The sequence below is a fragment of the Cryptomeria japonica genome, chromosome 4 (genome assembly GCF_030272615.1).
Source record: "Cryptomeria japonica chromosome 4, Sugi_1.0, whole genome shotgun sequence".
NCBI classification, from domain to species: domain Eukaryota; kingdom Viridiplantae; phylum Streptophyta; class Pinopsida; order Cupressales; family Cupressaceae; genus Cryptomeria; species Cryptomeria japonica.
The window spans coordinates 253,324,245-253,336,762 of NC_081408.1; the positions used below are offsets into that span (position 1 = coordinate 253,324,245).

The following is a 12,518-nucleotide window of genomic DNA, read 5'->3' on the forward strand; positions in this document are numbered from 1 at the left end:
ATTCACATTAGCTTGCAACCACTTGGGCAACTTAGCATTCTAGATGACTTCCTTGCAATTCGACAACTTTTTGCATTGTTTTATGACATTTCCTACTAAATGACAACTTTCACAACATTAGCTGATTGATAACTTTAATCTTGATATGACACCCTCTCACAAGCAAAGATTAAAACCAGGAAATTATTGCTAAGCCAAGACAATCTAAGCAAAACATCTTCCTAAAAAGCAAAAAAGTGGGGGTCCCCATTTGCAATGGGGTGATGTGTGAAAATGTCACAACAAATAGTTTGATACTATATTAATAGATTTATCAGAGAGAACTTTGGTATGATTTGTTTGGTTCTTGGAATGGTTGTTTTTTTTCCTTTCAATTTGAATGAACCTATGGAGGATAAAACAACATAGTTTCTTGTGAGAAATTCTAGAGCTCATTTCCATGATAGATTATAGCTTAAGTTACATTGTTAATCCTGATATGGTTCATCATAACAAATGCAACTGGAATTATTGTTTTGCATTTCTTTTCTGCTTTGTAATATTTTTTTTGCTCCATTTTGTTTTACTTCACAGGTCTTCTGGAAGGTCGATGCTCCACAAATCTGCAAGAGTAGAGTTCCATCCATTTGGAGTCATTGGTGCAATTGTTCCTTGGAACTATCCTTTTCACAACATCTTTAACCCCATGTTAGCTGCTGTTTTCTCTGGGAATGCTATTGTGATCAAGGTAACAACAATCACTCTTGTAGAGTGAGATTTTGGTGTTGTGTGTTGTTATAGTTTTGGCATATGCATATTCACAGTTTTTGAATTAGTGGCAGTTATGATTAGGCTACATGCAGACTATTGTACTTGATCAAAGCACCTACCATGTTCTTCCTTGTAAGGACTTGTTTGTTCAATTAATTCTGATATATCCACCGAAATTTCCATCAAAATTTTACATACAAATCATTTTATGTGAGTCGGACCTGAGCATGTCAGCATTCTTGTATATTACAAACATAATTATAAAAGACTTTTCTATGCATTTGATTTTGTGCAATGCTCATTCTTGTGTATAATTGTTCACATCTTAATGTGATAGTTGTGTGTATGTGACAGATTCTTTTTATCATCATCCATCTTTTAATTTAGAATTTACATGATGTACTTTTTGCATTGTTACTCTATTGTTTGTATGTCACGAATGGAAGTTGAGCTGCACTCCTGTTAATCATTATATGTGTCAACTCTATAAAATATTGACTTTCAGATATAAATGAAACTATCAAAGATGGAGAAAATGAGTTGATGGGCCCAGGCGTAGGCTTTAGAATGAACTCTCAAAGTATTTGAACAAAAAGTAGAAGACACACAAGTGATGCCACAACAAATGAACAAAAATCTTATGTGAGATAATATTGTTAGAGTATTTAATTGTTAGTGAGAATATAATTCTGATTGGAAAATGAACATGGGAAGAATGAACAATAGATAGTGAGTGTAATGTCCCCTTTTTGAAATGGGATTTAAAATTAGATAATAATAATAATAACTTAAAAAAAAAATTAAAAAAAATATAATTTAATTAAAATTTAGTTAAGTTTAAAAAATCCTCCATGACCTCACTTTGGCACCCATGCTATCTTTGCCATCCATTGACCACCAAGGCAAGGATTTCCTTGGACTTTGCCAGACTTGGCCATTTTTGCTCATTTCTGGACTGGGATGCCATTCGGGATTGAAGAGATTTTCATGCCTTAGGAGATTTTTTGATGCCTTTCCACTTCTAGAATGAATTCCACACTCAGCCACTTTTTGATCAACTGCCTGTTTTTTCAAACTTTTCGGATATAGACAAATGTTCAAGAATACTCAGTCTTCGGTGTCGGGACCCTTACTTGTGCTAAACCTGCCAAAAATAGACTTACTAAAAATATTAAGTACTTCAGATTGTCAAAATTAGGGAAAATCAGGACGAGAGGACACTTACTAAAAATAGAAATTGCTAAAAATAGTAAGTTTGATTTTTGGCAAAATAAAATAAATCTGGGAGGCAGTGAAATCCCTAAAAAATAGGAACTTTCTAAAAATAGAAAGTTGCTCAGAATTTGCTCAAATTTCACTGATAGCTTCCTTGAAGGGTCCTGATTCCAATACAATGTTTATCAAAAGCTTGAGGAAAAGGCTTCAAATCTAAGTTTGAAGGGCGAAACCCTAAAATGGCTCAAACGACTTGCAAACTTGATCAGATTCATCCCAAAACACTTGCAAACTGAGGAGACCGAAGATATTTCTGTGAAAAGACCCAACGAACCAAAACCAAAAGACCAAGAGGACCTAAAAAGTAGGGGGTCCCCATTTGGAATGGGGTGACGTGTGATTAGGTCACAACAGGTTCCACATTTTTCTGTTTTGTTTGTTGGATTTTGTTTTTGTTCTTGTTTGAGGCTTTCCTAAAGTTCCTTTAATTCTTTTCATTTTTGGTAAATTACCAAAAGCCTTATTTTACATAAATTTGCCAAACTTCCTAGCATTAGAAGTAAAATTGGGCTTATTTGTTTTAAACCCTTCTCTATTAGCCTTTTTATGATTTGCTGGAGCTTGGATTATTTACTTCTGTTTTGTTGACTTATCAAATACTTTGGTCATCGTTGTAGGGTTATGCAGATCTACTTCAATCTCAATTTGAATATTTAAAAATTTAAACCTAGAATAAACTTTGTGGATTCTAAACTGTTGGGCATTCTGGTATTAGGCATATGTTTTAGCAATCGGTTAAAACATTTTCTAGTACTGAGTTACAAACATACCCACTTGCCCGAGTTCTTGCAATGTCATCATCTAGTCATAGAATAGTTAAGGTAATTGTTGATGGGGAAATGTAGCACTTCTATCAACACAAAATAAAATGCATTGAGTACATCCTACTCTCTCTTGGATAAGGAAACGCTGTATGCCTTAGGATTGTCCAAACAAAGTAACCTCAAGGTTCCTAACGTCAAGTCATGACTAAGCTCAGGATAACTCAGGGCTGATGTGATTTGCTGGTAATCACAAAGGGGACTAATGCATCTGACAAGCTAGCTTGCATCAAATATGGCAATTTGGTGATGCTTCACTCCTCAAACTGGTTAAATAAATAAAGAAAGAAAGATAGAGAGAAAGAATTTTAACGTCCACGAGACCAAGAATAGTCTATGGGATAGCCTGTCCAATCTGAACCAATTTTTGAAAAACAGATCTCTGCCTATGCAAGTCGATGATGAGTGCGCCCAACTTCTCTATATTTTCCTGGCTGAATAAATGATACCATGTACTATCAGCTAAGATATTGACAAACTTATCCCAAACTTATCCCTACTGTCTTTAAGTGCCTCACACTCCAAAATAAAATGTTTTTTTAGTTTCCACCCTCCCGGTGTTGCAAAATAGGGAAACTCTTTCTTCCCAAGTCTCTTTTGGCCTTTTCCACGACTCGGTCTCACATCGAAGTTGGTGAGAGTTGGTTCTAGCTGAGCAATGAGGATTTTAACTCTCCAAGATATGTTAGCCCCTATATAGACTTTTTGAAGATGATCAGAAGTGAGGTTGAACTCATTGATATAGTATTGTTTCTTTCTTCCTAACCCAATCCCCCAGATTTTTTTGTAGAAATTATCCATAACGAAGACCTTTATCTCCTTGTTGTTTGTGGGACACGCACTCAAATAAATGGTCCATTTTTCCAACCATTGATGTTTTGTTGCATCCATGTCTTCTTCCTTTTGCATAATAAGTCATTGACAACAACCTTAGGCCATCTACCTCCTCCCAATTGTTCGGTTCTTTTTAAATAACTAATGAGATGCACCATAGCAGTTGCTTCAATAGGGGCAACTCCCACTTCACTTAACATCATATCATATCGAACTGTACTTTTAATTTTGAACTTGCTTGTGATTAAACGATTTTGAATTCTCTCTATTTGCTTCCATTGAGAGACAGAGGTACTGCTGGGCCAAATTTCACATCCATAAAGAACAACAGGCAACACCAAAAGCCCAAAAAGAGTTTGGATGGTACTCCAGTCCCAAAGCTTAGCCTCCCTGCACTTATTTTGAAGAGCATAAAATGCCTTCCAACCTCCTAAAGTTCTTTTCCTCCTGCAACCTTCCCAACTAAGATTTTTGTTAAAACCAATCCCAAGGTATTTGTAATCTGTAACTTCTTCAAGAATGCCGCCTTCAAAGTAAAATTTATGCTGCTTTTGTTTCCTTCTATTTGAAAAACCTTGACTTTCGTCTTGCTGATGTTAACTTGCATTCCCACCGTATTGCGAAAACGTTCAAGGGCAAATAAATGCTCTTGGAAACCAAGGGCAGATTTAGCAATCAAAATGAGGTCATTTGCATAAAGGAGCAGCCTTATCACAAGTTCATCCAGTTGAATACCTTTGCCATTCTGCATGTTTAACCATTCTTCAAGCTTGTTAATGTATAAGCCAAATAAAGTAGGAGATAGAGGGCACCCTTGTTTGACCCAATATTGTTGGCAAGAGACACTGCATTTATGTTGAGATATTGTCATTGATGGCAACTCATATTAGAATTGGCATCCACAGTTCATGTTTTCATCATTCCGGAAGAGTGATTGGAAATTGATCAAGTATTTGTGAGGTCCGGTGAGAACATGTATCCGACAGAGTGTATAGTGTTTTGGTTGGCTGATTATTTTGGTTGAGTATTTTGCTTTGCGGATCTGGGAGATGTATTATGGATATGCAATTTATCTTATTCCAAGTTTGTGGCCTTCAGTGTTAAGTTTTGTGTAAGTTAAAAGATTTTGTAATCATGTTTTTGGTGAGAACAGTGGTTATTTGTGGTAACTTGTCGTAATTCAGTATGCGGATCTTGCAGATCAATTTTTGCGGTTGTTTGTGTGCTCTAGGTTGGTAAGCTGACCTGTGGGAAGCATGTGGACATTTTGTTTTGGTCCGCGTAGTTGTTTTTGGATCAAATTGAGCCGACTTGTGTACACGTTTCATCTTTTGTGACGTGTTCTTGAAGCCGACTTGGTGGTGACCTAAGTGGTGATGCAGATATATAAGACAGGTTTATTTGATTATTTTGATGATTGATGATTGTGTGGGATATGTGTATGAGCGAATATGTACAATTTCACGTGCGCAAGGTGAAGATTTGTGCTCCGGTATGTTGCAGAATATCAAAACAGAGCAGTATTGCAGAGCAGAGTAAGAATATGTTTTGTGCTTAACCGGAACTATATCCAGGCATTTGTTGATGCTACTTCATAGTTCAAACTTCATTGTAATCTCTTACAAACATTTGTAAGGCAGTGAGCCTTCCGGGTTGTAGCCCTTATTGTAAACATTTAGTAGTGAGCTCTAGGCAGTGTGCCTGAATGCATGTGCGCCCCCCCTATGTAATATTTTTATACTTTTGACAGAGTATACTAATATTGTGGGTTTGAATCCCACCGTGGTTTTTCCCTTAGCCGGGTTTCCACGTAAAAATCTTGGTGTTATGGTGTTGCTTATCTTTGCTTTGTGTTTTTGCACTTTAATTTCCTTAATATGTATTAAGTGGTTTAAAGGACAGATTGTCAAAATTAAAAATTGCAGAACACTGATTCAACCCCCCCTCTCAATGTTCCTTGATTCCAACAAATATCACTTCTAAAACTGTTTGAAATGCCATATGAAGTTCTGATTTTCACTTTAACCTCTTCATAAAGCCTATGAACAACAACTCTAAGATGAGCCGAAATACCAAGTTCTTCCATTCTATGCCAAATCTTATCTCTAGGGACCGTGTCAAAAGTCTTCTTGAAATCTGCAAAGCAACAAAAGACTTCTTCCTTTTTCTCCCAAGCTTTTTCAATGATTTGTCTCAAAGTAATACCATGGTTAACTGTAGAATGTTTAGGTCCGAAACCCGCTTGACCCTTTGCACGTTTATGATTTTCTTCCGCCCATTTGCTGATTCTATTTTCTATCATGCTTCCAAAAGGTTTAGCATACAAAGGATTGACCATTATGGTCCTATAATTGGAGGGGTTATTAACATCGCCACTGTTGAAAAGAGGTACAACAAGACTTGTTGTCCAATCTTTAGGGAACCCATGGAGGATGATGTTATTGAATATTTTTGTAATATGAGGAGCAAGGACATTCATGCCCCACTTGAAATATTCTGCTTGAAGCTCATCTAAATCTTTTGCTTTACCAACACCCAACTTATTAATACCCAATTCAATCTCTTGCATAGTGAAAAGATTTGTGGGGATGTTGACCAAGGGCGGGGAGGCCACCGCCAGATCATGCTCATAAAGCTGCCTTGCACAATCAAACCATTTTGTAGCTGTGATATTATTTTCAGTCTGCTTCTTTCTTGGTTGAATCTCTTTCCAAAAAAGAAAGGGATTATTTTTGCCAAGAAAAAATAGCTCGTCTCTCCTTGTGATCTTAAAATCGGCTTTCTTTTTCTTTAAAATCTGCTTGTAAACTTTGATGTCTGTCTCTTTTTTATTTGACTCTCTTAAACTCCTTCTAGCCATTTTGCATTCCTCATCAAACCATGCATTCACCGGTAAACAACTTGTCTCGGATTTTTTGTTTTTTGTTCTTTTGCACTTTGAGAGAGCCACATGTATTAGATTAGTTAACATATGACTGTTGAGACCATGACATGTAGTTTTCTCCACCTTGAAAAGCCTCTCCAAAGTAGCCTTGAAGATACTAGCATTTTCTTGTGTCAAAAGAATTTTGCCATTTGAATGTTGCTGCTGAGATGGTTGAATTTTCTCCTCATATTGCTTCGTTTCTGCCCATGCAAGACTTAAATAATTTGAACTGTGATCTGATTTGAGATCCCCAAAATGCTCTCCAATCGTTAATTCCTCAATTTTTTTGCCTAAGCTATACGAGCAAATTGCGTAGTTGACCATGCTTGTCCCATTGTAAGTGTTGCAAGTGAAACTTCCTGATTTTGGCCATCTAATCATACCATTACAAATAATTAAGTCAAAAGTGTCACAAAGAGTGAGCAATCCTTCTCCAAACTGATTGCATCCTTTGGTGTCTTCTGACACTTTTTCCCATTGATGTTTTTCCTCTTCTGTGAGCCAAACAGGATTACAATCACCTTTACAGTTGAGAATGCTAGTTTGTTCACTTGCAGTTCTAGCATTGAAATCCCCTACAAGAAGGACCTCACCATGCTGAGAGAACGCATCAATGTCCTTTTTTAAGAGCAAAAGGGATAGGGTTTAGAGAACCTAGGGACAATGATAGTAATGGACATCGTTGTGGATAGAAAGACTTCACATAATAAACTAGTTTTTGCTTAACCAAAGATAAAACTCATAACTCCATAGAAACATGCAATCTATAGAGGGAATAAAAGGATATTCAGACCATGAACATTCATTAAGTATCCAATTCTGGCGCAACTTAGATGAACATTCACAGTTGAACTAACAACAATAGAAGGTTGAGATTAACGAGGCATAGAGACCTACAATTAGTAAGCCTCCAATGGTATGAACCTGAAATCAATTGGATACCCTCACACTCCACCATTGAAATCACTGAACTTTAGCTAATTTGATGAAAAGAACCCATGCAAACAGGAGAAGGCAAATGGCAAAACACAATGCTTCAATGTTTTATTCACTTGCTTCGACTGCCATTACAACAAATTTTGCTCAACAATTCCTATTCTATTCTACTCTTATTTGCTGACTACTGCCACTTCTAACTTTCTAACCTATTTTGACCTTCTAACCCCTTTACAATGAGAGAGGCACTAGCCTTTTATAGATTTTACATTCTGAATCAATGGTCAAGATTCAATCCATTTAATCAATGGTCTAGAAACCCTAATACTTTTAGTTAATGGTCTCAACAACTTCTAATCACCTTTTCAGCTACTTTCAACTAACTTCAGTCAATGCCACTAGAAGAAAAAAGTTCGTGGGGCTCAAGACATAAAGAGACAAGCTTGGTATCTGGGTGAACAACTAACTTTTGGCCCCCTCTTGAATTGTATTAAATTGGGCCAACAAGTAGTCATTTACAATATAATAATTGCTACTACAATGAATTCAAATTTTTGTCATCACCAGTTGTTCTTTCTTCATTTGTAGCATTTTGAGTTTGCCTCTATCTTCTAGAGATTCAGAATGGGATTACTTTGGCTTTTGTGCACTGTGGTAGTGGTCGCTTATCCTCATACTTTAACTTAGGTTCGTTCATTAACATCCTCATGGTGTTGACCTTGAATTCATTTCTTGGCTCTATCTTGGGAATTCTCCGGATTGATCCTATCCTCAATTGGTGCTCCGAATTGTAATATCGTAGAGCCTCCCTTTGTCTTGTGCATCTCCTACATGGCATCTATTGAGCCCTTCATCTTGCATGGACAAGCAAGTTCAAAGAACAATCACCATTTTATTTAGTCATTCATTCATTACCATCACATCCATTGGTGATTTGCTTTTGCAACACTTTAGCCTTGTTGAACATTATTCTTCAATCATGTCTAAGAGAGTCCCTTTGGCCTTGGGAAAGTGAGCCAAGAAGAGCCAAGGATCAAACTTGGCACAAGGAAGTCCTTCAAATATAAGGCCAAATCAGATTCTGCATGCCCATGCCAAATTTGGAGAGTTTGTGCAAAATTCGGTCTGATGTTAGGCACTAGGAACACCTTTTGGATTAATAACAATTCCCCATTTCAGTGCTGCCACCAAATTTTGGACTGAAAGGAGAAAGTTCTGTCTAAACTTCGCGGGTAGGAAGCCTTTTTGGAATAAGGGCTGATCTGATTTTTAGTGAAATGCCAAACTTTGTAGGGTGAGAAAGTAAGTTCGGTGAAAACTTCGGGGTTGGGATTAGGCTTATTCCTCACTATGCTGCTAACACCGGACTTGCATTTGGGTCAGAACTTTCTGACCTAACGTTGGGGTTAGGAAGGGAGATGGGAACAAGTCATGATCAGCTTTTTCATGCTGATACCGAAGTTGAAGAGTATGAGGGGAACTTCGGTGCTTGGACAATTTCTTGGATTAGTGTTTATTCTGACTTTCAATTCTCAAAGCACCAAATTCTGAGATGCAACCCTTGTTTATGCTCATGAAAAGTCTTTGATGCCTTCATAACTAAGACAAGGATTGCCCCCATCTTGAATTGAATTTAAAATGTCCCGAGTTTTGACTTTTTCATCAGCTGGTTCTGCAAACTCGGGTTAAAGTTCAGTAGTAGGAAGAAGTTTAGGAATAGCAGTTGCTCCAAATCCTAGTGCAAATACTGAAATTCGCAAGGTGGAAGAGGAAGTTTGGTCAAAACCGCGGAGTTTGGAAGCCTTTTGGGATTAAGGATTAATCCCATTTTGAATGCAAAAGCCGAACTTTGAAGGATGCTAGTCAAAAGTTCGGTGAAAGGATGGATTTTTGGATTAAGACCTCGTTGCAAATTTTATGGCAAACACTGAACTTCAAGGGAAAATTTCAGAATTTAGTTCCAAGTCCAATTTTGGCCAATGACTTGAGCCATCATTACTTGCTAATCTGTCATTTTTGGGGTCAGGTTTGTCCATTCAAGGCCCTTCCCTTCATTCACTCAGTTCCTCTCATGCTCAAGTTTTATTCCATGCTCCATCCTTTATGCTCCTTTTGATGCAATGCAAATTCAGACCTATGGGCCTGTTCTCACCTTATTCTCCTCATGTTTAGACTTTACCTTGACTCTTTATACACCTCCAAGCTCTATCTCTCTCTCTCATGTTAGCAAGGCGGAAAAAAGGAGAGGGGGTCCCTGTCAGAGATGGGGAGTGTGTGCAAAGCACAACAGTAACCATCATTTGCAAAACAAGGCAACAAATATATCCTATGCAATGTTCTCATGAGTGAGCCTGTACTCACATTTCAAGTTATATTATGAGGTTGTCATTTCTCTATAAGTTGTAGGCTCCCCATTGAGCTTTCCATTGTTCAAAATAAATTCTCATCCAGATCAACCAAGCCTCCATCTGTATGCATTGCCATGAGTTCAACCTCTACTTCCAATCATCTGAATTGCTATGACAAGGTGACAGAGTATAAGAAAATTTATGCTTGATGGAACTTACTAAATGCACTAGTTTGGAGAGCACTGTAGTCTTGCAAAATTAAGTGATATGATATACAAGAGACAAAATAAAGGATAGCATTTGGCGGTTGTAAGGTCATGTATGGTTTTTTTCTCATTTATGATATAAGTTTATGCCTGGGGATGAAGATTCCTAGTGAGGTGAAAGAATTAAAAAACAGTTGTTCCTTTCTTTGGTCATCTGCAATATAAGTTTGTGTCTATGGGTCGAAAACAGGAAATAAGAGTGGAAGATTCCATATTAATGATACCTCTATGGTCTTTTAAAAATAGTGGACTCCAAAATTATGGAAACTGAGGTAGTGCAAAAGCATGTTATCGGAAAATATATCCAACCAATAGTGAAAAAAGAGCATTATACTCTTTTAGAATGCCTCTGAAGCCCATCAATTGCTTGTCGGTGAACTTTTTCCAATACTGAGATACTAACATATCCCATTGCTTGAGTTCTTGGAATTCTGTAATCTTCTGGTCATATAATAGTTAACCATCGTTTGTGAAACAAGGCCACAAAACAGGTAATGTCCTTATGAGTTAGTCCCCTACTCTCCTTTTAGGTAATTACATAAGTTGTAACTTCTCTTTAAGCTGGTAGGCTTCCCATTGAGCTTTCCAGTGTTCAAAATAATTCATCAATTCAAATCATTTCTCCATCCAGATCAATCAAGCCTAGGCTCCATCTCAATGCATTTGGTAAGTTCTACCTCTATGTCCAAGTGTCCAAATGGCTATGACAAGGTGACAGAGCCAAAGAGAATGGAATTTGGGCTTATAGTGTGAAACTCGTTATCCTTTCCAACTTGTCCCAAAGGCTTAGATGATCTAAACATGCTACAAACAAAAGTAAAGAGATTTTATTGCTTGGCAGAAGTTACTAAATGCACTGGTTTGTAGATCTCACTATGCTTGCAAAGTTAAGTGATATGATATAAAGGAGAGAATGTTAAGGATACTATTTAGTGATTAAAAGGTTGTACACCCCCCTGCTGGATCTCTTAGCATGGCAACCGAAGTACTTAGTATGGAAGATAAGCTCCTGGATGGGCTGGGTCACACCATGAATTGTAGGTAACTAAGATAAGACTCAAGAGCAGAAAATGCACAAATGTACCCACCTATCCAGCACCGCCAAGCACAACCTCCAACTACCTCCTAGAAGATATTTTCCTTTCTCTTTTCTTCTGTTTACTATGTGATTAAAACATAGATCTTGAAAAATCAACATATAGTGTAAGTCTAAGTTGATAGTGTTTTGCAGCTCCTTTTTGATTTAATGTCTATGATTTTGTAACTATTGAAATATGAACTCTTATTACTGAAGTCCCTTTGGTTTGCTACAGAAGCCCATGGGAATTTTAGAAATTTACCTTAATATAACACACACACACATAATATTATCTTTTATCCCCAAAAAATAAACTAGATGATCATGCTTCTCAAGGTCTCAGAGCATGCAAGCTGGTCTGGCTGCTTCTATTTTCGGATTGTTCAAGCAGCACTTTTGGCAGCAGGAGCACCTGCAGATCTGGTTCATGTGATTACAGGGTAAATTATGTACATGTGAGATTTTACTTTTTGATTGATAACAACCTTAGCATAGCTTTGAATTTTAGTTTTTGCTGTTCCATTGTTGGAAAAGAATTAATTTTTTGCAGTACTGGACTGTTCTTGCCTTCATCATTTTCACTTGCTGATTGAATATTTCTATGTCACAGTTTTGGTGAGACTGGAGAAGCACTTGTCTCTTCTGTTGATAAAGTAATTTTTGTTGGATCCACAGGTGTTGGGAAGATGGTATGCATTTTGTATGTTCTCAGGCTTTAATAGTTTTACCTTCATACATGTTTATATTGTTAGTTAATTTTCTGGCTAGTAGAAGGAAGTTTTCAGAAGTGTGGGAACAATGTTGCATTGTTATTCTACTTGTGAACCTCGTTATTTAAATACATTTCTATTCACACTGAGAACATCTTATTTGGTAACTGTCATTCTGTTTTTCTTTTTGATTTCTAAACAGGCTTTTAACTACAATTTCCCTGTGATTAAGAATTAAGAGGAAGTTGCTAAATGTATATCAATGTGTTCATAATATTTAGGAATTGTTTTTATGACCTGTACTTTGTGGGGATAAATATCTCACATGGATATAATATTGCATCCATTCAAATTTTTGACTGGAGCAGCTAATATAGATTTTGGATAATGATTCAATTAGAAGAAATAATTATTCTATTAAACTCATTTTTTCATGCAGGTCATGATGAATGCATCAAAGACGTTGACACCAGTTACTCTGGAACTTGGTGGAAAAGATGCATTCATTGTTTGTGATGATGTTGATGCTCCTCATGTATGCCCTCTTATCAGGAACTTCTTTATCAGATGTGAC

The 12,518-nt window shown here is 36.9% G+C and overlaps 1 protein-coding gene across 1 annotated transcript in view; it reads left to right on the top strand.

Moving 5' to 3' along the window:
* LOC131065547 (aldehyde dehydrogenase 22A1) overlaps positions 1-12,518 on the top strand; it is a 148,603-nt gene that overhangs the window by 93,640 nt on the left and 42,445 nt on the right. The window contains exons 6-9 of the mRNA XM_058000081.2: positions 574-727; positions 11,571-11,674; positions 11,845-11,923; positions 12,384-12,479. Of these exons, the coding sequence (XP_057856064.2) occupies positions 574-727; positions 11,571-11,674; positions 11,845-11,923; positions 12,384-12,479 (433 nt within the window). The remainder of the gene's footprint in view (positions 1-573; positions 728-11,570; positions 11,675-11,844; positions 11,924-12,383; positions 12,480-12,518) is intronic.